General features: G+C 54.9%; 1 protein-coding gene across 7 annotated transcripts in view; it reads right to left on the bottom strand.

The window, feature by feature from the left end:
* TMEM63C (transmembrane protein 63C) overlaps nucleotides 1-27,941 on the bottom strand; it is a 228,213-nt gene that overhangs the window by 16,321 nt on the left and 183,951 nt on the right. For all 7 annotated transcript variants that reach the window (XM_073638119.1, XM_073638118.1, XM_073638121.1 and 4 more), the window contains 5 exons: nucleotides 12,537-12,657; nucleotides 7,196-7,329; nucleotides 6,860-6,982; nucleotides 6,637-6,790; nucleotides 6,459-6,565 (listed from right to left, as the gene is read on the bottom strand). In XM_073638119.1, coding sequence (XP_073494220.1) covers nucleotides 6,459-6,565; nucleotides 6,637-6,790; nucleotides 6,860-6,982; nucleotides 7,196-7,329; nucleotides 12,537-12,657 — 639 coding nt within the window. The remainder of the gene's footprint in view (nucleotides 1-6,458; nucleotides 6,566-6,636; nucleotides 6,791-6,859; nucleotides 6,983-7,195; nucleotides 7,330-12,536; nucleotides 12,658-27,941) is intronic.

The following is a 27,941-nucleotide window of genomic DNA, read 5'->3' as shown; positions in this document are numbered from 1 at the left end:
AGGAGGGACGTACACGACAGGGGGCGCTGATTCCCCCCACACACAGGAGGGACGTACACGACAGGGGGCGATGATCCCCTCACACACAGGAGGGACGTACACGACAGGGGGCGCTGATCCCCGCCACACACAGGAGGGACGTACACGACAGGGGGCGCTGATCCCCCCCACACACAGGAGGGACGAACACGACAGGGGGCGCTGATCCCCCCCACACACAGGAGGGAGGTACACGACAGAGGGCGCTGATTCCCCCCACACACAGGAGGGACGTACACGACAGGGGGCGCTGATTCCCCCCACACACAGGAGGGACGTACACGACAGGGGGCGATGATCCCCTCACACACAGGAGGGACGTACACGACAGGGGGCGCTGATTACCCCCACACACAGGAGGGACGTACACGACAGGGGGCGCTGATCCCCCCCACACACAGGAGGGACGAACACGACAGGGGGCGCTGATCCCCCCCACACACAGGAGGGACGTACACGACAGGGGGCGCTGATTACCCCCACACACAGGAGGGACGTACACGACAGGGGGCGCTGATCCCCCCCACACACAGGAGGGACGTACACGACACGGGGCGCTGATCCCCCCCACACACAGGAGGGACGTACACGACAGGGGGCGCTGATCCCCCCCACACACAGGAGGGACGTACACGACAGGGGGCGCTGATTCTCCCCACACACAGGAGGGACGTACACGACAGAGGGCGCAGATTCCCCCCATACACAGGAGGGACGTACACGACAGAGGGCGCAGATTCCCCCCACACACAGGAGGGACGTACACGACAGGGGGGCGCTGATTCCCCCCACACACAGGAGGGACGTACACGACAGGGGGCGCTGATCCCCCGCACACACACACACACAGGAGGAACGTACACGACAGAGGGCGCAGATTCCCCCCACACACAGGAGGGACGTACACGACAGAGGGCGCAGATTCCCCCCACACACAGGAGGGACGTACACGACAGAGGGCGCAGATTCCCCCCACACACAGGAGGGACGTACACGACAGGGGGCGCTGATTACCCCCACACACAGGAGGGACGTACACGACAGGGGGCGCTGATCCCCCCCACACACAGGAGGGACGTACACGACACGGGGCGCTGATCCCCCCCACACACAGGAGGGACGTACACGACAGGGGGCGCTGATCCCCCCCACACACAGGAGGGACGTACACGACAGGGGGCGCTGATTCTCCCCACACACAGGAGGGACGTACACGACAGAGGGCGCAGATTCCCCCAACACACAGGAGGGACGTACACGACAGAGGGCGCAGATTCCCCCCACACACAGGAGGGACGTACACGACAGGGGGGCGCTGATTCCCCCCACACACAGGAGGGACGTACACGACAGGGGGCGCTGATCCCCCGCACACACACACACACAGGAGGAACGTACACGACAGAGGGCGCAGATTCCCCCCACACACAGGAGGGACGTACACGACAGAGGGCGCAGATTCCCCCCACACACAGGAGGGACGTACACGACAGAGGGCGCAGATTCCCCCCACACACAGGAGGGACGTACACGACAGAGGGCGCAGATTCCCCCCACACACAGGAGGGACGTACACGACAGAGGGCGCAGATTCCCCCCACACACAGGAGGGACGTACACGACAGAGGGCGCAGATTCCCCCCACACACAGGAGGGACGTACACGACAGAGGGCGCAGATTCCCCCCACACACAGGAGGGACGTACACGACAGGGGGCGCTGATCCCCCGCACACACACACACACACACACACAGGAGGAACGTACACGACAGGGGGCGCTGATCCCCTCCCCCCCCCCCAAACACAGGAGGGACGTACACGACAGGGGGCGCTGATCCCCCCCGCCACACACAGGAGGGACGTACACGACAGGGGGCGCTGATCCCCCCCACACACAGGAGGGACGTACACGACAGGGGGCGCTGATCCCCCCCACACACAGGAGGGACGTACACGACAGGGGGCGCTGATTCCCCCCGCACACAGGAGGGACGTACAAGACAGGGAGCGCTGATTCCCCCCACACACACAGGAGGGACGTACACGACAGGGGGCGCTGATCCCCCCCACACACAGGAGGGACGTACACGACAGGGGGCGCTGATCCCCCCCCCACACACACAGGAGGGACGTACACGACAGGGGGCGCTGATCCCCCTCCCCCACACACACAGGAGGGACGTACACGACAGGGGGCGCTGATTCCCCCCACACAAACAGGAGGGACGTACACGACAGGGGGCGCTGATCCCCCCCCAAACACACAGGAGGGACGTACACGACAGAGGGCGCTGATTCCCCCCATACACACAGGAGGGAAGTACACGACAGGGGGCGCTGATTCCCCCCACACACAGGAGGGACGTACACGACAGGGGGCGCTGATTCCCCCCCACACACAGGAGGGACGTACACGACAGGGGGCGCTGATTCCCCCCACACACAGGAGGGACGTACAAGACAGGGAGCGCTGATTCCCCCCACACACACAGGAGGGACGTACACGACAGAGGGCGCTGATTCCCCCCATACACACAGGAGGGAAGTACACGACAGGGGGCGCTGATTCCCCCCACACACAGGAGGGACGTACACGACAGGGGACGCTGATTCCCCCTACACACAGGAGGGACGTACACGACAGGGGGCGCTGATTTCCCCCCACACACACAGGAGGGACGTACACGACAGGGGGCGCTGATTCCCCCCCACACACACAGGAGGGACGTACACGACAGGGGGCGCTGATCCCCCCCCACACACACACAGGAGGGACGTACACGACAAGGGGCGCTGATTCCCCCCCACACACACAGGAGGGACGTACACGACAGGGGGCGCTGATTCCCCCCCACACACACAGGAGGGACGTACACGACAGGGGGCGCTGATTCCCCCCACACACAGGAGGGACGTACACTACAGGGGGGCGCTGATCCCCCCCCCACACACACACACACAGGAGGGACGTACACGACAGGGGGCGCTGATCCCCCCCACACAAACACACACACACAGGAGGGAAGTACACAACAGGGGGCGATGATCCCCTCACACACAGGAGGGACGTACACGACAGGGGGCGCTGATCCCCCCCACACACACAGGAGGGACGTACACGACAGGGGGCGCTGATTCCCCCCACACAAACAGGAGGGACGTACACGACAGGGCGCGCTGATCCCCCCCCCACACACACACAGGAGGGACGTACACGACAGGGGGCGATGATCCCCTCACACACAGGAGGGACGTACACGACAGGGGGCGCTGATTCCCCCCACACAAACAGGAGGGACGTACACGACAGGGGGCGCTGATCCCCCCCCCCACACACACAGGAGGGACGTACACGACAGGTGGCGCTGATCCCCCCCCACACACACAGGAGGGACGTACACGACAGGGGGCGCTGATTCCCCCCCCCTCACACACAGGAGGGACGTACACGACAGGGGGCGCTGATCCCCCCCCCACACACACAGGAGGGACGTACACGACAGGGGGCGCTGATCCCCCCCCACACACACAGGAGGGACGTACACGACAGGGGGCGCTGATTCCCCCCCCCTCACACACAGGAGGGACGTACACGACAGGGGGCGCTGATCCCCCCCACACACAGGAGGGACGTACACGACAGGGGGCGCTGATCCCCCCCACACACAGGAGGGACGTACACGACAGGGGGCGCTGATCCCCCCCACACACAGCAGGGACGTACACGACAGGGGGCGCTGATCCCCCCACACACACAGGAGGGACGTACACGACAGGGGGCGCTGATTCTCCCCACACACAGGAGGGACGAACACGACAGAGGGCGCTGATTCCCCCCACACACAGGAGGGAGGTACACGACAGAGGGAGCTGATTCCCCCCACACACAGGAGGGACGTACACGACAGGGGGCGCTGATCCCCCCCCACACACAGGAGGGAGGTACACGACAGGGGGCGCTGATTCTCCCCACACACAGGAGGGACGTACACGACAGAGGGCGCTGATTCCCCCCACACACAGGAGGGAGGTACACGACAGAGGGCGCTGATTCCCCCCACACACAGGAGGGACGTACACGACAGGGGGCGATGATCCCCTCACACACAGGAGGGACGTACACGACAGGGGGCGCTGATTACCCCCACACACAGGAGGGACGTACACGACAGGGGGCGCTGATCCCCCCCACACACAGGAGGGACGTACACGACAGGGGGCGCTGATCCCCCCCACACACAGGAGGGACGTACACGACAGGGGGCGCTGATTACCCCCACACACAGGAGGGACGTACACGACAGGGGGCGCTGATCCCCCCCACACACAGGAGGGACGTACACGACACGGGGCGCTGATCCCCCCCACACACAGGAGGGACGTACACGACAGGGGGCGCTGATCCCCCCCACACACAGGAGGGACGTACACGACAGGGGGCGCTGATTCTCCCCACACACAGGAGGGACGTACACGACAGAGGGCGCTGATTCCCCCAACACACAGGAGGGACGTACACGACAGAGGGCGCAGATTCCCCCCACACACAGGAGGGACGTACACGACAGGGGGGCGCTGATTCCCCCCACACACAGGAGGGACGTACACGACAGGGGGCGCTGATCCCCCGCACACACACACACACAGGAGGAACGTACACGACAGAGGGCGCAGATTCCCCCCACACACAGGAGGGACGTACACGACAGAGGGCGCAGATTCCCCCCACACACAGGAGGGACGTACACGACAGAGGGCGCAGATTCCCCCCACACACAGGAGGGACGTACACGACAGAGGGCGCAGATTCCCCCCACACACAGGAGGGACGTACACGACAGAGGGCGCAGATTCCCCCCACACACAGGAGGGACGTACACGACAGAGGGCGCAGATTCCCCCCACACACAGGAGGGACGTACACGACAGAGGGCGCAGATTCCCCCCACACACAGGAGGGACGTACACGACAGGGGGCGCTGATCCCCCGCACACACACACACACACACAGGAGGAACGTACACGACAGGGGGCGCTGATCCCCTCCCCCCCCCCCAAACACAGGAGGGACGTACACGACAGGGGGCGCTGATCCCCCCCGCCACACACAGGAGGGACGTACACGACAGGGGGCGCTGATCCCCCCCACACACAGGAGGGACGTACACGACAGGGGGCGCTGATCCCCGCCACACACAGGAGGGACGTACACGACAGGGGGCGCTGATTCCCCCCACACACAGGAGGGACGTACAAGACAGGGGGCGCTGATTCCCCCCACACACACAGGAGGGACGTACACGACAGGGGGCGCTGATCCCCCCCACACACAGGAGGGACGTACACGACAGGGGGCGCTGATCCCCCCCCCACACACACAGGAGGGACGTACACGACAGGGGGCGCTGATCCCCCTCCCCCACACACACAGGAGGGACGTACACGACAGGGGGCGCTGATTCCCCCCACACAAACAGGAGGGACGTACACGACAGAGGGCGCTGATTCCCCCCACACACACACAGGAGGGAAGTACACGACAGGGGGCGCTGATTCCCCCCACACACAGGAGGGACGTACACGACAGGGGGCGCTGATTCCCCCTACACACAGGAGGGACGTACACGACAGGGGGCGCTGATTTCCCCCCACACACACAGGAGGGACGTACACGACAGGGGGCGCTGATCCCCCCCCACACACACACAGGAGGGACGTACACGACAAGGGGCGCTGATTCCCCCCCACACACACAGGAGGGACGTACACGACAGGGGGCGCTGATTCCCCCCCACACACACAGGAGGGACGTACACGACAGGGGGCGCTGATTCCCCCCCACACACACAGGAGGGACGTACACGACAAGGGGCGCTGATTCCCCCCCACACACACAGGAGGGACGTACACGACAGGGGGCGCGGATTCCCCCCCACACAAACAGGAGGGACGTACACGACAGGGGGCGCTGATTCCCCCCCACACACACAGGAGGGACGTACACGACAGGGGGCGCTGATTCCCCCCCACACACACAGGAGGGACGTACACGACAGGGGGCGCTGATTCCCCCCCACACACACAGGAGGGACGTACACGATAAGGGGCGCTGATTCCCCCCCACACACACAGGAGGGACGTACACGACAGGGGGCGCTGATCCCCCCCCACACACACAGGAGGGACGTACACGACAGGAGGCGCTGATCCCCCCCCCACACACAGGAGGGACGTACACGACAGGGGGCGCTGATCCCCCCCGCACACCGGAGGGACGTACACGACAGGGGGCGCTGATCTCCCCCGCACACCGGAGGGACGTACACGACAGGGGGCGCTGATCCTCCCCACACACAGGAGGGACGTACACGACAGGGGGCGCTGATCTCCCCCGCACACCGGAGGGATGAGCTCTTACCTGGTCCAGTGACATTCCAGGAAGGCCGAGTAATACACCAGGAAGGGCAGACACACGGAGAACACCCACAGCAGCAGGGTGGGCAGAAACTGGGTGATAACTGGGTTCTGGAGAGAGACAGCAGATGGGGGGGTCACACTGCTCAGACATTGGGGGGCACAGACCTGGGGCCGCTCACCTGTAGGTTCTCCACGGGGTAGGTGACATTGAATCTGTCCATGGTGCTGACCACCACGGCCGGAGTGGTCAGGAAGAAGAGCAGGATAAACAGGGCCAGATTTAGGGCCACAAGTCGCAGCCACCACGTGGGTCCAGACACCGCCAGATTCTCCCTGTCAGAGGCAGGAATATGAGCAGACACTCGGCAGTGTTCGGAGACATGACAGCAGACAGTCACTTACCAGATAACGTCATTGGGCGCAGGTGCATAGCGCACGCCCCATTGGTGAGAATCGAGTATTGGGGTGACGGAGGACTGCTGAGGCGCTCGGCGACACCGTGGTCGACTGTAGTCCTGGATGATTCTGATGAAAAAAAGATTCCAGTCACTCTCGGCACATTGGTGGCAGGTTTGTGGCTCCTTTACTATAAGCTCATCTCACTCAGATATGGCGTCATGGGGAAACAACAGCAACGAACAGACCAGAATCATCCAATCATCTATTAGAATCTGAACAAGTACATAGCGCCCCCTACTGAGAGCCATCACTACACCTGAAGACGGGCGAGACACTCACACTGCCGTCATACGCTCATCCTGGAAAGTAACAAACGCAGTGCCGAGCCTCTTCAGGGGAATGCGGTTCCTCTCGGCAGTGAACTCATCGGTCAGCTTCTCCTCCAACTCTGCATAATACTGCTCCGCGTCTACCTAAGCGTGGGGGACACCGGAGAGAAAAGGATGATTGTTGAGCGGGACCCCGGAGAGGAGGGGACGGGGCGAGGGGCGGGAGCCCGGAGAGGAGGGGACAGGGCGAGGAGCGGGACCCCGGAGAGAAAAGGATGATTGTAGAGCGGGACCCCGGAGAGGAGAGGACGGGGCGAAGGGCGGGACCCCGGAAAGGAGATGGGGCGAGGGGCGGGACCCCGGAAAGGAGATGGGGCGAGGGGCGGGACCCCGGAGAGGAGGGGACGAGGGGCGGGACCCCGGAGAGGAGGGGACGGGGCGAGGGGCGGGACCCCGGAGAGGAGGGGACGGGGCGGGACCCCGGAGAGGAGGGGACGGGGCGAGGGGCGGGACCCCGGAGAGGAGGGGACAGGGCGAGGAGCGGGACCCCGGAGAGAAAAGGATGATTGTAGAGCGGGACCCCGGAGAGGAGGGGCGGGACCCCGGAGAGGAGAGGACGGGGCGAAGGGCGGGACCCCGGAAAGGAGATGGGGCGAGGGGCGGGACCCCGGAGAGGAGGGGACGAGGGGCGGGACCCCGGAGAGGAGGGGACGAGGGGCGGGACCCCGGAGAGGAGGGGACGGGGCGAGGGGCAAGACAAGACCCCGGAGAGGAGGGGACAGGGCGAGGAGCGAAACCCCAAAAAGGAGGGGACAAGGCGAGGGGCGGGACCCCGGAGAGGAGAGGACGGGGCGGGACCCCGGAGAGGAGAGGACGGGGCGAAGGGCGGGACCCCGGAAAGGAGATGGGGCGAGGGGCGGGACCCCGGAGAGGAGGGGACGGGGCGAGGGGCGGGACCCCGGAGAGGAGGGGACGGGGCGAGGGGCGGGACCCCGGAGAGGAGGGGACGGGGCGAGGGGCGGGACCCCGGAGAGGAGGGGACGGGGCGAGGGGCGGGACCCCGGAGAGGAGGGGACGAGGAGGGGACGGGGCGGGACCCCGGAGAGGAGAGGACGGGGCGAGGGGCGGGAGCCCGGAGAGGAGGAGATGGGGTGAGGACCAGGGACCCCGAAGAGGAGGGGACGGGATGAGGAGCAGAGACCCCGGAGAGGAGGGCACGGGGCAAGGAGCGGGACCCCAGAGAGGAGGAGACGGGGCGAGGAGCGGGAGCCCAGACAGAAAAGGATGAGTGTGGAGCGGGACCCCAGAGAGGAGGGGAAGGGGCAAGGGGAGGGACCCCAGAGAGGAGGGGACGGGGCAAGGGGAGGGACCCCAGACAGAAAACGATGAGGGTGGAGCGGGACCCCGGAGACGAGGGGACGGGGCAAGGAGCGGGACCCCGGAGAGGAGGGGATAGGGTGAGGACCAGGGACCCCGGAGAGGAGGTGACGGGGCGAGGACCAGGGAACCTGGGACGAGGACCAGGGACCCCGGAGAGGAGGGGACGGGGTGAGGACCAGGGACCCCGGAGAGGAGGGGAAGGGGCGAGGACCAGGGACCCCGGAGAGGAGGGGAAGGGGCGAGGACCAGGGACCCCGGAGAAAAGGGGACGAGGCGGGGAGCGGGACCCCAGACAGAAAACGATGAGTGCGGAGCAGGACCGGACCCTGGAGAGGAGGGGACGGGATCCCAGAGAGGAAGGGACGGGGTGAGTGGTGGGGATCTCAGACAGAAAAGTGTAGAGCGGGACTCCGAAAAGGAGGGGACGGGGAGAGGAGGGGACCCCGGAGAGGAGGGGACGATGCGAGGAGTGGGACCCCAGTGAGAAGGGGACGGGGCGAGGACCAAGGACCCCGGAGAGGAGGGGACGAGGACCAGGGACCCCGGAGAGGAGGGGACAGGGCGAGGACCAGGGACCCCGGAGAGGAGGGGACGGGGCGAGGACCAGGGACCCCGGAGAGGAGGGGACGGGGCGAGGACCAGGGACCCCGGAGAGGAGGGGACGGGGCGAGGACCAGGGACCCCGGAGAGGAGGGGACGGGGCGAGGACCAGGGATCCCGGAGAGGAGGGGACGGGGCGAGGAGAGGGATCCCGGAGAGGAGGGGGCGAGGAGAGGGATCCCAGAGAGGAAGGGACGGGGCGAGGGGTGGGATCCCAGACAGAAAAGGATGAGTGTGGAGTGGGACCCCGGAGAGGAGGGGGTGGGACGAGGAGAGGGACCCTGGAGAGGAAGGGACGGGGCGAGAGCGGGACCCCAGACAGAAAAGGATGAGTGTGGAGCGGGACACGGGAGAGGAGGGGATGGGGAGAGGAGCAGGACCCCGATGAGAAGGGGACAAAGTGAGGAGTGGGACCCCAGACAGAAAAAGATGAGTGTGGAGAGGGACCTCGGAGAGGAGGGGACGGGGCAAGGAGCGGGACGCCGATGAGAAGGCGACAAGGCGAGGGGCAGGAGCCCCGGAGAGGAGGGGACGGGGCGAGGGGCGGGACCCCGGAGAGGAGGGGACGGAGCGAGGAGCGGGACCCTGGAGAGGAGGGGAAGGGGCGAGGAGCGGGACCACGGAGAGGAGGGGACGGGGCGAGGAGCGGGATCCCGGAGAGGAGGTGACGGGGCGAGGAGAGGGATCCCGAAGAGGAAGGGACCGGGCGAGGGGCGGGAGCCCAGACAGAAAAGGATGAGTGTGGAGTGGGACCCCGGAGAGGAGGAGCGAGGAGAGGGACCCTGGAGAGGACGAGATGGGGCGAGGAGAGGGACCCCGGAGAGGAAGGGACGGGGCGAGGAGCGGGACCCCAGACAGAAAAGGATGAGTGTGGAGTGGGACCCTGGAGAGGAGAGGACGGGGTGAGGAGAGGGACCCCGGAGAGGGAGAGACGGGGCGAGGAAGGGACCCTGGAGTGGAGGGGACGGAGCGAGGAGCGGGACCCCGGAGAGGAGGGGACGGAGCGAGGAGCGGGACCCCGGAGAGGAGGGGACGGAGCGAGAGGAGGGATCTCAGACAGAAAAGGATGAGTGTGGAGCGGGACTCCGAAAAGGAGGGGACGGGGCGAGGAGCGGGATCCTGGAGAGGAGGGGATGGGGCGAGGAGAGGGACCCCCAGACAGAAAAGGATGAGTGTGGAGCGGGACCCTGGAGAGGAGGGAACGGGGCGAGGAGCAGGACCCCGATGAGAAGGGGACGGGGCGAGGAGCGGGATCCTGGAGAGGGGGGAACGGGGCGAGGAGCGGGACGCCAGAGAGAGAAAAGGATGAGTGTGGAGCGGAACCCCAGAGATGAGGGGACGGGGCGGGACCCCGGAAAGGAGAGGACAGGGCGAGGGGCGGGGACCTGGAGAGGAGGGGACGGGGCGAGGAGCAGAGCCCCCGGAGAGGAGGGCACGGGGCAAGGAGTGGGACCCCGGAGAGGAGGAGACAGGACGAGGAGCGGGTGCCCGGAGAGGAGGGGACGGGGCGAGGAGCTGGACCCCGAAGAGAAGGGGGACAGGGCGAGGAGCTGGACTCCAGAGAGGAGGGGGACGGGGCGAGGAGCGGGAGCCCAGACAGGAAAGGATGAGTGTGGAGCGGGACCCCGGAGACGAGGGGGCGGGGCGAGGAGAGGGACCCTGGAGAGGAAGGGATGGGGTGAGGAGAGGGACCCCGGAGAGGAAGGGACGGGGCGAGGATGGGACCCCAGACTGAAAAGGATGAGTGTGGAGCCGGACCCCGGAGACGAGGGTACGGGGCGAGGGGCGGGACCCCGGAAAGGTGAGGACAGGGCGAGGGGCAGGGACCAGGAAAGGAGGGGACGGAGCAAGGAGTGGGACCCCGGATAGGAGGGGACGGAGCGAGGAGCGGGACCCCGGAGAGGAGGGGACGGAGCGAGGAGCGGGACCCCGGAGAGGAGGGGACGGAGCGAGAGGAGGGATCTCAGACAGAAAAGGATGAGTGTGGAGCGGGACTCCGAAAAGGAGGGGACGGGGCGAGGAGCAGGACCCCGGTGAGAAGGGGACGGGGCGAGCAGCGGGACCCCAGACTGAAAAGGATGAGTGTGGAGCCGGACCCCGGAGATGAGGGTAGGGGGCGAGGGGCGGGACCCCGGAAAGGTGAGGACAGGGCGAGGGGCAGGGACCAGGAAAGGAGGGGACGGAGCAAGGAGCGGGACCCCGGAGAGGAGGGGACGGAGCGAGGAGCGGGACCCCGGAGAGGAGGGGACGGAGCGAGGAGCGGGACCCCGGAGAGGAGGGGACGGAGCGAGGAGCGGGACCCCGGAGAGGAGGGGACGGAGCGAGGAGCGGGACCCCGGAGAGGAGGGGACGGAGCGAGGAGCGGGACCCCGGTGAGAAGGGGACGGAGCGAGGAGCAGGACCCCGGTGAGAAGGGGACGGAGCGAGGAGCGGGACCCCGGTGAGAAGGGGACGGGGCGAGGAGCGGGACCCCAGACAGAAAAGGATCAGTGTGGAGTGGGACCTGGGAGAGGAGGGGACAGGGCGAGGAGCAGGACCCCGATGAGAAGAGGACGGGGTGAGGAACGGGATCCCGGAGAGGAAGGGACGCAGCGAGGAGCAGGACCCCAGTGAGAAGGGGACGGGGCGAGGAGCGGGACCCCGGACAGAAAAGGATGACTGTGGAGCGGGACACCGGAGAGGTGACGAGGAGCGGGACCCTGGAAAGGAGAGGATGGTGTGAGGAGTGGGACGCCGATGAGAAGGGGACGGGGTGAGGAGCGGGACCCCAGACAGAAAAGGATGAGTGTGGAGCGGGACCCCGGAGAGGAGGGGACGGGGCGAGAAGCGGGACTCTGGAGAGAAGGGGACAGGGCGAGAAGTGGGTCCCCGGAGAGAAAGGGATGGGGCGAGGAGCGGGACCCGAGAGGAGCAGATGAGACGACGTGTTTTTGAACGGCGGAGGAATTTCCATAATTTCCTTCCACTCTCAGGACAACAGACGTGGCTCAGACAATCAGGAATATGATAACTCCACTATGGATGGATATTGGGAGTTCCCATTAATGGCTACTAAATGTAAATCCACAGCCTTCTTCTCCATGGACTGATGAGGCCTCACCGCACTAAGGAACATTTATCAGTCAACTCTCCAATCATTTGTGAACCTGTGACAACAATGGAGGAACTTCCTCCAATGTCAGGTCCTGGAGGCTCAGAGCCACATCCACTGTCCTGGTGCATGGAGGGGAATGATGGAGGAATTCTGTCACTGCTCGGACTGTGAAGGCCGTCTCTGCCCCCACAGAACGTCCATATGAGGCTCCCGCAGCCGACCTCTTTAGATTTGGATTTTTGCCCACCATCTTCCTATGGAGGCAACGATCTCTCACCTTTGGGAAGCCGCAGCAGTCACAGGGACACAGCCGGGCACACGGGTGGGTTTTAATTAAGATTCTTCCTTCCTTCTGGGATTTTCCAGCGAAGTACAGACGACCCTTCATAGCACGACGCCTACAAAGAAGAAAGAACGGGAAGACATGAGATGATGGGGAGCCAAACAGATGCAGGGATGTGACGGATATGTCTCCACAACCCGCCCTCCTCCCAGCCTGCCTGTATGTGTGCACTCCTGAATGTATGTATTACGCCCCTGCATGTATTATGCCCTGCACACACATACAGTCAGGTGCACACACATACAGTCAGGTGCACACACATACAGACGGGCGCGCGCACATACAGGCGGGTGCACGCGCCTGCCTGTATGTGTGCGCGCAGGGGCGTAATGACCACGATCACAGAGGTCCCGACCGGGCCCGTGCCAGTGGGGGGCTGCTGACACCAGCGCAAAGTTTAACTGGATGTGTGTCCTCAGACGCCCATTCAACTGAAGTACAGTACAGACCAAAAGTTTGGACACACTTTCTCATTTAAAGATTTTTCTGTATTTTCATGACTATGAAAATTGTACATTCACACTGAAGGCATCAAAACTATGAATTAACACATGTGGAATTATATACTCAACAAAAAAGTGTGAAACCACTGAAAATATGTCTTATATTCTAGGTTCTTCAAAGTAGCCACCTTTTGCTTTGATGACTGCTTTGCACACTCTTGGCATTCTCTTGATGAGCTTCAAGAGGTAGTCACCGGAAATGGTCTTCCAACAATCTTGAAGGAGTTCCCAGAGATGCTTAGCACTTGTTGGCCCTTTTGCCTTCACTCTGCGGTCCAGCTCACCCCAAACCATCTCGATTGGGTTCAGGTCTGGTGACTGTGGAGGCCAGGTCATCTGGCGTAGCACCCCATCACTCTCCTTCTTGGTCAAATAGCCCTTACACAGCCTGGAGGTGTGTTTGGGGTCATTGTCCTGTTGAAAAATAAATGATGGTCCAACTAAACGCAAACCGAATGGAATAGCATGCTGCTGCAAGATGCTGTGGTAGCCATGCTGGTTCAGTATGCCTTCAATTTTGAATAAATCCCCAACAGTGTCACCAGCAAAGCCCCCCCACACCATCACACCTCCTCCTCCATGCTTCACGGTGGGAACCAGGCATGTAGAGTCCATCCGTTCACCTTTTCTGCGTTGCACAAAGACACGGTGGTTGGAACCAAAGATCTCAAATTTGGACTCATCAGACCAAAGCACAGATTTCCACTGGTCTAATGTCCATTCCTTGTGTTCTTTAGCCCAAACAAGTCTCTTCTGCTTGTTGCCTGTCCTTAGCAGTGGTTTCCTAGCAGCTATTTTACCATGAAGGCCTGCTGCACAAAGTCTCCTCTTAACCGTTGTTGTAGAGATGTGTCTGCAGCTAGAACTCTGTGTGGCATTAACCTGGTCTCTAATCTGAGCTGCTGTTAACCTGCGATTTCTGAGGCTGGTGACTCGGATAAACTTATCCTCAGAAGCAGAGGTGACTCTTGGTCTTCCTTTCCTGGGGCGGTACTCATGTGAGCCAGTTTCTTTGAAGCGCTTGATGGTTTTTGCAACTGCACTTGGGGACACTTTCAAAGTTTTCCCAATTTTTCGCACTGACTGACCTTCATTTCTAGTAATGATGGCCTCTCGTTTTTCTTTACTTAGAATTTGTATTATGGCAAGAAAAAAGCAGCTAAGTGTATTCAGTAGGACTATCAGCTGTGTATCCACCTGACTTCTGCACAACACAACTGATGGTCCCAAACCCCATTTATAAGGCAAGAAATCCCACTTATTAAACCTGACAGGGCACACCTGTGAAGTGAAAACCATTTCTGGTGACTACCTCTTGAAGCTCATCAAGAGAATGCCAAGAGTGTGCAAAGCAGTCATCGAAGCAAAAGGTGGCTACTTTGAAGAGCCTAGAATATAAGACATATTTTCAGTTGTTTCACACTTTTTTGTTAAGTATATAATTCCACATGTGGTAATTCATAGTTTTGATGCCTTCAGTGTGAATGTACAATTTTCATAGTCATGAAAACACAGAAAAATCTTTAAATGAGAAGGTGTGTACAAACTTTTGGTCTGTACTGTATATAGCGGAGCAGAGACCTGTCAGGTGCGTGCGCTGCGATGCACGCCGCTGGTCAATCAGAGGCCAGCAGCTGACATCGGCGTGCACATGACTTGGGGCACATGGCAGAGACATCATGCGCTCCTGTCTCTTGCATGCTGAAGTCAGTTGCCGTCTTCAGAAGAGGACACCGTGCGGCAGGGGAGCGAAGGGAAGGTGAGTATAATGGTTTATTTTTTTTATACATTAAAGAACAGCGGCAGAATGGAGGACATATACCAGGGTGGGAGATATATATACCAGTATGGAGCATATATACACATGTGGTCAAAATAGTTGGTTCCCCTCGTTTAATGAAAGAAAAACCCACAATGGTCACAGAAATAACTTGAATCTGACAAAAGTAATAATAAATTAAAAATCTATGAAAATGAACAAATGAAGGTCAGACATTGCTTTTCTGCTTCCACCGATTTTTTAAAAAAAATTAAAATTATGAAATAGGCCTGGACAGAAATGATGGTACCCCTGAAAATAATGTGACTAAAGGGACATGTTAAATCAAGTTGTGTCCACTAATTATCATCACAGGTGTCTACAATCTTGTAATCAGTCGGTGGGCCTGTATATAGGGCTACAGATACTCACTGTGCTGTTTGGTGACATGGTGTGTACCACACTCAACATGGACCAGAGGAAGCAAAGGAAAGAGTGGTCTCAGGAGATTAGAAAGAAAATTATAGACAAGCATGTTAAAGGTAAAGGTTATCGGACCATCTCCAAGCAGCTTGATGTTCCTGTGACTACAGTTGCATATATTATTCAGAAATTTAAGATCCATGGGACTGTAGCCAACCTTCCTGGACGTGGCTGCAGGAGGAAAATTGATGACAAATCAAAGAGACGGATAATACGAATGGTAACAAAAAAGAGCCCAGGATAACTTCTAAAGAGATTAAAGGTGAACTTCAAGCTCAAGGAACATCAGTGTCAGATCGCACCATCCGTCGCTGTTTGATCAAAAGGGGACTTCATGGGAGATGACCGAGGAGAACACCATTGTTAAAAAAAAAAAAAAAAAATCATAAAAAAAGCCAGACTGGAATTTCCTAAACTACATGTTGACAAGCCACAAAGCTTCTGGGAGAATGTCCTATGGACAGGTGAGACAAAAATGGAAGTTTTTGGCAAGGCACATCAGCTGTATGTTCACAGACGGAAAAATTAAGCATATCAAGAAAAGAACAGTGTCCCTACTGTGAAGCATGGTGGAGGCTCTGTTATGTTCTGGGGCAGCTCTGCTGCATCTGGCACAGGGTGTCTTGAATCTGTGCAGGATACAATGAAATCTCAAGACTATCAAGGGATTCTAGAGAGAAATGTGCTGCCCGGTGTCAGAAAGCTTGGTCTCAGTCGCAGGTCATGGGTCTTGCAACAGGATAATGACCCAAAACACAAAGCTAAAAACACCCAAGAATGGCTAAGAGGAAAACAATGGACAATTCTGAAGTGGCTTCTATGAGCCCTGACCTAAATCCTATTGAGCATCTTTGGAAAGAGCTGAAACATGTCGTCTGGAAAAGGCAACCTTCAAACACGAGACAACTGGAGCAGTTTGCTCATGAGGAGTGGGCCAAAATACCTGTCAAGAGGTTCAGAAGTCTCATTGACAGTTACAGGAATCGCCTGATTGCAGTGATTGCCTCAAAAGGTTGTTCAACGGAATATAAAGTTAAGAAGAACCATCATTTCTGTCCAGGCCGATTTCACGAGTTTAATTTTTTTTTAAAATTCTGTGGAAGCAGAAAAGCAATGTCTGACTTTCATTTGTTCATTTTCATAGATTTTTAATTTATTATTACTTTTGTCAGATTCAAGTTATTTCTGTGACCATTGTGGGTTTTTCTTTCATTAAACGAGGAGTACCAACAATATTGACCCCGTGTGTATATACCAGGATGGGGCCCAGGATAAGGGACATATACCAGGACGGGGAATAAATTTACCAGGATGGGGCCCAGGATAAGGGATTTATACCAGGATGGGGGAGATATACAGTGGCTTGCGAAAGTATTCACCCCCTTGGCTTCTTACCTATTTTGTTATATTACAACCTGTGTGTATATATTTTTGAAATCCGATTTGTATGTGATGCATCAGAACTAAAAATTCTAAGTTGGTGAAGTGACAAAAAAATATAGGCATACATTAAATTCATGGGATCAAATAACTAAAAATTGGCATGTACATATGTATTCACCCCTTTTGCTATGAAGCCCCTAAAAATTTCTGGCGCAAGCAATGCCCTTCATAAGTTCCATACTTAGTGACAAAACATCCACCTGTGAGCAATCTAAGTGTCAACTGTCTGTCAGTATATACACTTTACCTCTTCTGAAAGGCCACAGAGGCTGCAACACCATTAAAAAGAGGCACCACTAACCAAACAACACCACAAAGACCAAGGAGATCTCCAAACAACACCATGAAGACCAAGGGGATCTCCAAACAACACCATGAAGACCAAGGGGATCTCCAAACCACACCATGAAGACCAAGGAGATCTCCAAACAACACCATGAAGACCAAGGAGATCTCCAAACAACACCATGAAGACCAAGGAGATCTCCAAACAAGTCAGGGACAAAGTTGCTGAAAAGCACAAGTCAGGGTTTGGTTATAAAAAAATATCCCAATCTCTGATAATCTCCTGGAGCACCATCAAATCCATTATCATCAAATGGAAAGAACATGATACCACAACAAACCTGCTGTCACGCAAGGTGAGGGAATGACTAAGTGCACAACAACTGGAAGAGGGTGAGGAAGCCCAAACACTAGGGAAAGGTGGAGTGGAGACCCCTAGGCTAACATACCAGCAACAGTGTGTGCCAACCTTGTGAAGACTTACAGAAAACGTTTGACCTCTGTCATTGCCAACAAAGGATATAGAACAAAGTATTGAGATGAACTTTTGTAATTGACCAAATACTTATTTTCCACCAAAATTTAAAAAAAAAAATTCTTTCCAAATCAGACAATGTGATTTTCAGGATTTGTTTTCTCATTTTGTCGCTCATAGTTGAGGTCGACCTATGATGTCAATTACAGGCCTCTCTCATCTTTTTAAGTGGGAAGCCTTGCACAATTAGTGGCTGACTAAATACTTTTTTCCCCACTGTAGCTTGAGAAGACACCAGAGAGATCACTCCAACTATCCTCCAAGAAGACACTAGCCGACTACGAGTATTTCGAACCTGGATTAAGGAAAATAGAGCTATCACCGGCGAATCTCTGGAGAGACTTGAGGTATTTAAACATCCAGCAAGAGTGTGTCAATAAGCAGCAGAAGGTGGAGGTCACTGCTAGGACCAAGAGGGAGAAGGATATCACTACACTACAGAGATGAAAAGATCAAGAAGGTGCCTGCAGAGCCAAGCGCAATGACCTTCTACAGTTGGATCCATGACGACTGTCCTTCTACGAGTGGCCTCCTGACACTCAGGACCAGGTTTTCCAGGATGAGAGGCATGGAACAAACGAACCAGCCTAGGGGCATTCACTTCTGATGCTGAAACCCACATCCTTTCCTCTGGACCATAACTCTTCCAGTGCACCAAGTATTGTAGTGAACGACGCTGGAGACGGGAATCAACATTCCTCGAAATTTGGAACTCCAAATTACCATCAACCATGATTGGGGGTGGCGGCAGGGGAGAGGGCTCAAGAGGTTCTACATATTTCTTGAGCAGAGACCTGTGGAACACATTGTGGATTTTAAGAGCCTGAGGTAACTCAAGTGGAAACGATGCAGGGTTAATGATGGTGGTGATTTTATAGGGGCCAATAAATCTAGGTTCCAGCTTCCAGGAAGGAATTTTCAACTTGATATTCCTGGTAGACAACCACACAGTCATTCACACTTAGTTCTGGACCTGGCGAGTGTTTCCTGTCAGCCATACGTTTGTACCTGTCTCCCATGATCTTCAAATTACTCTGAACCCCCCGCCACACAGAAGAGAGCAAAGAAGCAAAACGTTCCTCCTCAGGAACTCTCTAAGCTCCTCCCCCACTAAAAGTACCAAACTGTGGATGCAAACCGTATGCACCAAAGAACGGTAACCTGCCGGTAAATTCTTGACGATGATTATTTATAGCAAACTCGGCCAACGGTAAGTAAGATGCCCCATCATCATGGTTTTCGGAGACAAAACACCTGAGGTAAGTCTCTAAATTCTGATTAATACGCTCGGTCTGTCCATTTGACTGAGGATGCAAGGCAGAAGAAAAGGACAGCTGCACCCCCAGTCGAGAACAGAATGCCTTCCAGAACTTAGAAACAAACTGGGTCCCCCGATCTGACACCACATCGGAGGGAACCCCGTGAAGCTTCACGATCTCATTAATAAAAACCTGAGCAAGAGTCTTGCCATTCAGGAGCGCCGGTAATGTGATGAAATGAACCAGTATACTGAACCTATCTACAACCACCAGAACCAGAGTCTTGCCTATAGATATCGGTAGGTCAGTAATAAAATCCATGGACAAGTGTGTCCATGGCCTGCTAGGAATAGGTAGTGGAAGAAGTGTACCAGACGGACGGGTATGCAATACTTTAGAACGCACGCAAATACTGCAAGGAGACACCTGTTCAACCACATCCCGATGCAACCCGGCCACCAAAAACAACGAGAAAGGAGGTCCGCAGTTGCCTTACCACCTGGATGAACCGAAAGCACAGAGTTATGATGCTCCCTAATTACTTCACAGCGCAAATTAGATGCTACAAATAACTTCCCCGAAGGACAGGAGGCATGGGCGTCCTCCTGAGCCTCCAACACCTCTCCCTCCAGGTCAGGGTACAACGCCGAAATGACTACCCTTTTCTGCAAAATAGGGCAGGGTGCTCATGGTCACCAACACCAGGGAAGTTCCGGGACAAAGCATCAGCCTTGATGTTTTTAACCCCTGGACGGAAAGTGACAACAAAATTGAACCTAGTAAAAACAGGGACCATCTGGCTTGCCTAGGGTTGAGACGCTTAGTCGAATGAAGATATGACAGGTTCCTATGGTCAGTAATAACAGTAATAGGATGGACATCCCCCTTCAACCAGTGTCGCAATTCTTCGAACGCCAATTTAATTGCCAAAAGTTCCCTATTACCCACGTCATAATTTCTCTCAGCCGAAGATAATTTTTTGGAAAAGATAGCCCATGTACGCCATTTACCAGGGGACGGACCCTGAGACAACACAGCCCCAACCCCCACCTCTGACGCATCAATTTCTACAATAAAGGATTGGGAAACATAGGGTTGACTGAGTATAGGTGCCATGGCAAAACAGCTCTTAAGGGAGGAAAAAGCCTGCAGGGTGGCATCCGACCATTAAGAAAAATCAGACCCCTTCCTTGTCATGTCAGTGAGGGGTTTCACAATTACCGAATAATTTTGAATACATTTCCGGTAAAAATTAGTAAAGCCCAGAAAACGCTGTAGAGCCTTCAGTTTCTCGGGATGGTCCCAATCAAGTACAGCACGGACCTTCTCGGGATTCATCCGAAAACCCAAAAATGACAACAGGTACCCTAAAAACTGCACCTCCTGGACAGCGAAAACACATTTCTCTACTTTGGCATAAAGTTTGTTATCCCTTAATATCTGGAGCACCTGCTTAACATTCCCCCGATGAGTCTCAAAATCAGGTGAGTAAACCAAAATATCGTCCAGATAGACCACCACAAACCCCCCCACCAAATGATGAAAAATATAATTTATGAAATGCTGGAATACCGCAGGTGCATTGGTCAAACCAAAAGGCATAACCAGACTCTCAAAATGCCCTTCTGGGGTATTGAACGCTGTTTTCCATTCGTCCCCCTCTCTGATTCTAACCAGGTTGTAGGCCCCCTTAAATCCAACTTGGAGAATACCTCATCTCCCACAACCTGGCTGAACAAATCAGGAATCAGAGGAAGAGGGTATGGATCACGGATGGTAATTTGATTTAATTCCCGGAAATCTAAACAAGGACGGGGACCGCCATCTTTTTTCTTCATGAAGAAGAACCCTGCTGCCATGGGCAAAGATGAGGGTCTGATAAGTTCCTTCTACAGACTCTCAGCAATAAAATCCTTCATGGCTTGTCTCTCAGGGCCAGAAAGATTATACAGTCTAGACTTTGGTAATTTAGCTCCGGGGGTCAGGTTAATAGGATTTGCCTCCTCATAATGCACATGACTGTCCTGACACGCCTTCTCAGAAAATACGTCCTCAAAACCAGACAAAAACGCAGGTAAGGTCCCCATAGAGAATGCAGAAAGGGCAATGTTTAAACAGTTCTCATGGCAGTAATCTCCCCACTCAACAATCTCTCTGGATTGCCAATCCACTATCAGATTATGGTTCACCTACCAGGGTAAAGCCAGTACAATAGGAGTTGGAAGGGCCCCCCAGAACATAAGGAATTACCTCATAATGAAAAGACCCCACCCTCAGTCTTACACCATGTACAATCTGAGTCAAAGCTTTCTGTGCAAGTTGTGATGAGTCAATGGCATAAATAGGAATGGGCTTAGCTAAAGTACAGCAAGCAAGACCATGAGCTCTTGCAAACTCAGCATCAACCATGCTGACTCCGGCGCCACTGTCTACAAAGACAGAAATTTTCTCAGTCCTGCTCTCTAACACCATGAGGACAAACCGAGAACTGCAGGTAGAAGACAAACTTAACCTTGATCATCCAACTCCAGACTCCCAAGGGTTAATAGAGTTTTTTTTGCTTAGGAATCGAGGGACAAGCCCCAATAAAAAGTCCCTTCTTCCCACAAAAAAAAACATGCGCCCTTTTTCTTGCAGATGTCAGGGGAAATATACGATGCAGAAGCACCCCCCTAACTGCATGGGTTCCTGTGACTCCACAAGTACTGGTTCACCCCAGACCCACCCCCCGGCAAAAGGGCATTGCCCCGGGAAGAGGGTTCAGGAGAAGGTGGTCTTACCCACCTATCCCACAGGCGTCTATCAACACGTATAGCCAATGACATGGCAGCCTCCAAGGACTCCGGGGTTTCATACACCGCCAAGGCATCTTTCAACGTTTCTGTAAGGCCCTGACAAAATTGCCTTCTAAGAGCCGGGTCATTCCATTTGGTATCGGTTGCCCATCTGCGGAATTCAGAACTATACATCTCTACTGACCGATTACCCTGCTGAAGGCGGCACAGCTTAGACTCAGCTAAGGAGATACGGTCAGGGTCATCATAGATGAGAGCTAAAGCCTCGAAAAACCGGCAAAGAGAAAGCCCAGGATTGAGGATCTCCCTGCAACAGTGAGATCACAATCCCCACTCGCTGCTCCTCATCTCCAGAGGAGTAAGGACGAAGTTTGAAATACAATTTCCAAGCTTCCTTGAATACAAAAAACTTGTCCCTACCTCCTGAAAACCTGTCCGGGAGGGCAACTATGGGATCAAGCTGGACAGGCCTACCTGCAGAGACCCCAACAGTAGGAGCCTGCAGCCGCTGCCGTTGCTGCTGAACCTCAGATCGAAGGTCAGTCACCTCTAGTGACAACCTCCGCAGCTGCTCTCTCAGCACAGAAATGGGATCCATGAACCAGAGGAAGAGAAAAAAACCATACCAAAATAAACAAAAAAAACAACTCGTGTCAGTCCTTTTTTTTTTTATTTATATGTATGGCCGGTAATAATGTCACGCAAGGTGAGGGAAAGACTAAGTGCACAACAATGGGAACAGGAGGAGGAAGCCCAAACACTAGGGAAAGGGAGAGTGGAGACTTCTAGGCAGATCTGACAACACCCAGCTCCCTTAACGTCCCTAGATAGGTATCGCACCTATCACCTAGAAGGAAACCTAATCCCTGACTGCCCCTAGCGATAGGCCCTAGATAGGGAGGAGACGGGGTGAGAACTAGTCATCCCCCACTGCAACTAAAGATAAACAGGTAAATAGCCAAAGGAAACACTTCGCTTGAGAAGACACCAGAGAGATCACGCCAACTATTCTCCAAGGGAACTCCAAGAAGACACTAGTCAACTACTAGTACTTCAAGCCTGGATTGAGGAAAATAGAGCTATCACCGGCGACTCTCTGGAAAGACTGAAGGTATTTAAACATCTAGCAAGAGTGTGTCAATAAGCAGCAGAAGGTGGAGGTCACTGCTAGGTCCTAGAGGGAGAAGGATATCACTACATTACAGAGATGAAAAGATCAAGAAGGTGCCTGCAGAGCCAAGCGCAATGGCCTTCTACAGTTGGATCCAGAACGACTGTCACACCTGACACACCGGTGACACCTGCCAAGAAAGGGCAGCCACCAAAACTCTCAGCCCGGGCAAGGAGGGCATTAATCAGAGAGGCAGTACAGAGACCAAAAGTAACCCTGAAAGAGCTGAAGAGTTTACAAGCAGAGACTGGAGTATCTGTCCATACGACCACAATGAGTTGTACCCTCCATAGAGGAGGCCGTTATGGAAGAGTGGGCAGAAAAAAAGCCTTCACTTACAAGCAAAAATTATAAGGCTCGCTTTGAGTTTGCCAAGAGACATGTGGGAGAGTCCCAAAATGTATGGAGGAAGGGGCTGTGGTCAGATGAGACCAAAATTCAACTTTTTAGCCACCAAGATAAATACTATGTCTGGCGCCAAACCAACACAGCTTAATACCACAGAACACCATCCCCACAGTGAAACATGGTGGTGGCAGCATCAAGCTGTAAGGATGTTTTTCGGCAGCAGGGACAGGGAAAATGGTCCGAGTCGAAGGGAAGATGGATGGTGCGAAACACAGGGATATTCTTGAGCAAAACCTGTTTCAGTCTGTCAGTGATTTGAGACTGGGATAGAGTTTCACCTTCCAACAAGACAATGACCCAAAGCATAATGTTAAAGCAACACTCGAGTGCTTTAAGGGGAAACGTGTTAATATTCTGGAGTGGCCTAGACAAAGCGCAGACCTTAATCCAATGGAAAATCGAACTGGACCATCTAACTTGAAGGAGCTGGAGTAGTTTTGCCTTGAGGAATGGGCAAAAATCCTAGTGGCCAGATGTGGAAAGCTCAGAGAGATTTATCCAAAGTGACTTGCAGCTGTAATTGCCACAAAATGAGGCTCTACAAAGTACTGACTTTAGGGGGTGAATAGTTATGCACACTGAAGTTTTCAGTTATTTTGTCCTATTTGATGTTTGCTTCACAATCAAAAAGAAAACTAAATGTTCACAGTTGTCGGCATGTTCTTTACATGAACTGATGCAAACCCTCAAAAATCAGTGAAAATCAAGGTTGTGAGGTAGCAAAAGTAAAAATTCCAAGGGGTGAATACTTTCGCAGGCCACTGTATATACCAGGAAGGGGTCCAGGATAAGCGATATATATCAGGATGCAAGACATACAGTGGCATGTAAAAGTTTGGGCACCCCTGGTCAAAATTACTGTTATTGTGAACAGTTAAGCAAGATGAAATGATCTCTAAAAGTTCTAAAGTCACAGATGACACATTTCCTTTGTATTTTAGACAAAACTAATATATATACTTTGACCAAGGTTTCAGACCTTAATTAGCCTGTTAGGGTTGTGGCTTGTTCACTATCATTGTTAGGAAAGGCCGGTGATGCAAATTTCCCAGCTTTATAAAAAAACAGCCTCCTCTAACCTTGTGCCATAAACAGCAGCCATGGCTTCTTCTAAGCAGCCGCCGAGCGCTGACAATGGTGGAGGCCACAAAGCAGGAGAAGCTATAAGAAGATAGCGAAGCGTTTTCAAGTTGCTCTTTCCTCAGTTTGAAATGTAATTAAGAAATGGCAGATACCAAGAACAGTGGAGGTCAAGATAAGATCTGGAAGCAAATAAGAAGACAATAGAAAGGCAGCAACTCACCTATCCTGTTGCAATTAAAGGTCCTTTAATCCAGAAAAACTGCTAATCCATCAAGCGGTACATTGCAAGGCAGGAGGAGTGAGCAGTGCGGGGAAGTGCACCCGAAGAAGCACCACACAGGTGCGAAACGTCCGTCGTCCACTTCCCCAAGATGGTTCAAATTACAGAGTCTCACCCTTGTGCTGGCTCGCCAGGATTATAGCAGCTGCGACTTCGAGGCTTCTCGGGCCAACTATCACAACCAGTGGCTTTGGGCGGGCACCCACAGAGAGGAGGTAGCGGCAAGCTTAGGAAACTGACAGTCCATTGAGGTCTGGGGCCAGGTGACCTCATTGTCCCCATCTGGATTCTTCAAAATGTCTCTGAGGGTTCAGCGATGGTAAACGGAGCAGATCTGTGTTCTTCCAGCTGGGGCCGTGGTCTCCTAAGCAGACGTCCTGTAGTCACTTGGAACAGTGGCAGAGACCCCTTTATATAGTTCACAACTGTACTTCAAGCCATCATCTACAGGTCAAGAAGAGGGGTGATGATATTAACTCGCATTGCTTGAGTATCTACAGCTCATCCCCCAATGTTGACTTGCAAACATTGAAGGATAAACTATCACCAAGCAAACAATGCAAGTCAACAAACTGCATGGCCTGGTATAATGTGTATCAACATATTAGCAAACATCATTGTCCAATGACCCTGCGCCCCTGTCATGCCAAGATAACAGTACAATAAACTGTAGAAGCTGATATAAGAGGTAAATAGCAGCCATTCATAAATTTACAAATATTAAATCAACCTACAAGGAGAGTTAACATCCAGACTCATGCATAATAGTTATGTCACTGGGCCTACTGAATTTATGTCTGGCATAATTAAGATAAATTGCTGTGTCATGACATTCCTCCCCCTTCTTAATTAGCCAGACATGATAGGCTTCCGACCATCCTTTTCCACTTGTCGGGACAGGACATCACCATTTCTTTAAGCACACACACGAATGTAAGAGGTTTCATCTTCATGAGAACGAAACTTGGTATCATTCAGATTACTCAAAGCATATTCCATATCTTCCTTGTGAATAAACGCCACAATCCCCACTACATTCTTGTGTACATCGGCATAGCAAACACTTCCCAGCTTCTCTCATATGATCAGATCCTGCCAACTTCCTGATGAGGGAAGCTCTGAGATGAAGACTCTGTATTCAGTTCGCCGCCCTCCTGCAAGGACCTCCATTTCCTTCTCCAGTATGACCTCGGAAACTACACATAACAGACGAGAAACAAATTCATATCCATTGCATCCAAACACGGCGTCCTCTGCAGCTGGTGAAGGTAAACGGTGTGGTACCACCTCCCCCGTAATTCTTCAGCTTGATGGTATGGATCTGCCTGTACCGATGGAACAACACCTCCAACTCCTTTTCCCGTACATTGGCTGGTAAATTGCCCCCGTAAATGCGCCTATTCCCCGAGCGCTGATCCCCAGCCCACGAGATGGTCACATGGCGGCCCGGTAAATGACGTTCTGGGGGGACATCTGGGCTGACCAGGGTGATGAGAGACCCAGGGTTCTGACGACCTTGGGCCTGAATATCACTGACCTTGTCAGGCTGGATGTGGCAATGGAGGTTAGCTGGTTTAGGGTGGTCAATCTGCCATATAGTGTGGACAGGGTATATCACTTCATCTGCTGCTAGTGTATCCTGGAGGTAGCATCCCTCAGACCCTGATGGCTCGTCTTGGCAGACGTTGACCGGATGGGCCGGCAAACGGGTTCCAAGCATGAGGCTTTAGCCCTGTAGACAATCTTTGGCCATGTGTCCAAGGTGCCCACATATATAACAGTGACGTGGGTTTTGCAAATCACGGGTCCTGTTTGTAAACCCTTGACCTGGTGGGGTTTCTGCTGGGTAGTGGGATAGTCCTGCTCTAATGGCTGGTGGCAGCTCGAATCCTTGGTTGAGGGGTTTCCTGGGATCCGTGGGCATATCAGGTCTCCAGTGGGGTAATTGGTTTTAAATTCGTCGTCAATCGAGCAGCTTGCTCTGGGGTTTCGGGCTTCCGATCGGATACCCACTCTCGTATTTCTGGGGCCATTCTCTCCATAAGTTGCTAGACTACGATCACGTCCCAGAGGGCATCAGCAGAGTGGGCAGCCCGACCATCGAGCCAGAGATTGCAGTGCCGTCAGAGTTGACTGCCAAATTCTACATAGGAGACCCCCTAGCGAGACAAAATCGGGAACTTGGTGCGATATCTCTCGGGGGTGATGGTAGAAAGGGCCAACAAGGTATCCTTAATTGTCCCATAGTCCAGGCAGTCCTGAGGCCCAAGCAACCAGACAGCATCCTGTGCCTGGCCAGTCAAACTAGTCCACAGGTATTTGGCCCAATCAGCTGTGGGCACCTTGTGCATCAGGGTCTCAAAATCTTGCAGATGTTCGTCAACCTGTGTTGGATTCATTAAATACAGGCACGTCTGGGTAGCAGAGATGATTTCCTTACTGGTAGGTCATCATGGAGGTAGGGTCCGGCATTGGCGGTAGGGGTACTGGAACTCCCAAAACTGATTCAATAACACAAGCCCTCTCCTCACTTTGAGGCCCCAGTTCCCAATGTGATCAACAATTCCTGGATTCGGGCTGCTTGTGACTGGGTACTTGATTCTAGATTACCAATGGATCCTGGATTGGGCAAGTAGTTTAAATCCTCTGGTGTCCACTTCAGCAGAGTTTTCATTGTTCTCCACAACATTCTGGGCATCCCAACGGACCAATTCCTGTATCAAATCCGACTGAGTGTCAGTAGCCCAGTATTCGGTCCGTCAAAGCTGACACAGCTCCTGTAGTCACAGTTTCTTGTTGTGGCTGTATATCCCCTCCGGTCCCCCTCCCAAGGCCGAGCTGGTAGGGTTGAACATGGTGGTGTCCGAAACCTGTTGGTATGCCTCACCTATGGTCTGCTGGGTCTTTCTGTATGCCTCCCTGGTGGTGGAGCCCTTGGACGGTGTCTACGAACACCAATCCCCTGCACCTCCCCCGGGTTGAGAAGTATCCCACCGCTGCCACCAAATGTGGAGACACCGGGGTCTCCTGGGGACAGAATACTACTCAAACAACACAGGGTGAGGGTAAAAAACAGTGTACTTTATTGAACCACCAGACAATAACATATAGAACAGTCCCAGCAAATACATGAGATGGTGCAAATTACAGAGTCTCACCCTTTCGCTGGCTCGCCAGGATTATAGCAGCTGCGACTTCAAGGCTTCCAGGGCCAACTATCACAACGAGTGGCACCCCGCTTTGGGTGGGCACCCACAGAAAGGAGGTAGTGGCAAGCTTAGGAAACGACTATTTCCTCCAACTTTAATTATTGGAAATAACGTGTTTTCTACTGA

This window comes from Phyllobates terribilis, unplaced genomic scaffold (assembly GCF_046119375.1).
Source record: "Phyllobates terribilis strain yellow unplaced genomic scaffold, ASM4611937v1 Scaffold_7__3_contigs__length_470593459, whole genome shotgun sequence".
NCBI classification, from domain to species: Eukaryota; Metazoa; Chordata; class Amphibia; order Anura; family Dendrobatidae; genus Phyllobates; species Phyllobates terribilis.
The sequence above is the reverse complement of the archived record's forward strand: the minus strand, read 5'-3'. Positions and strand labels throughout refer to the sequence as shown.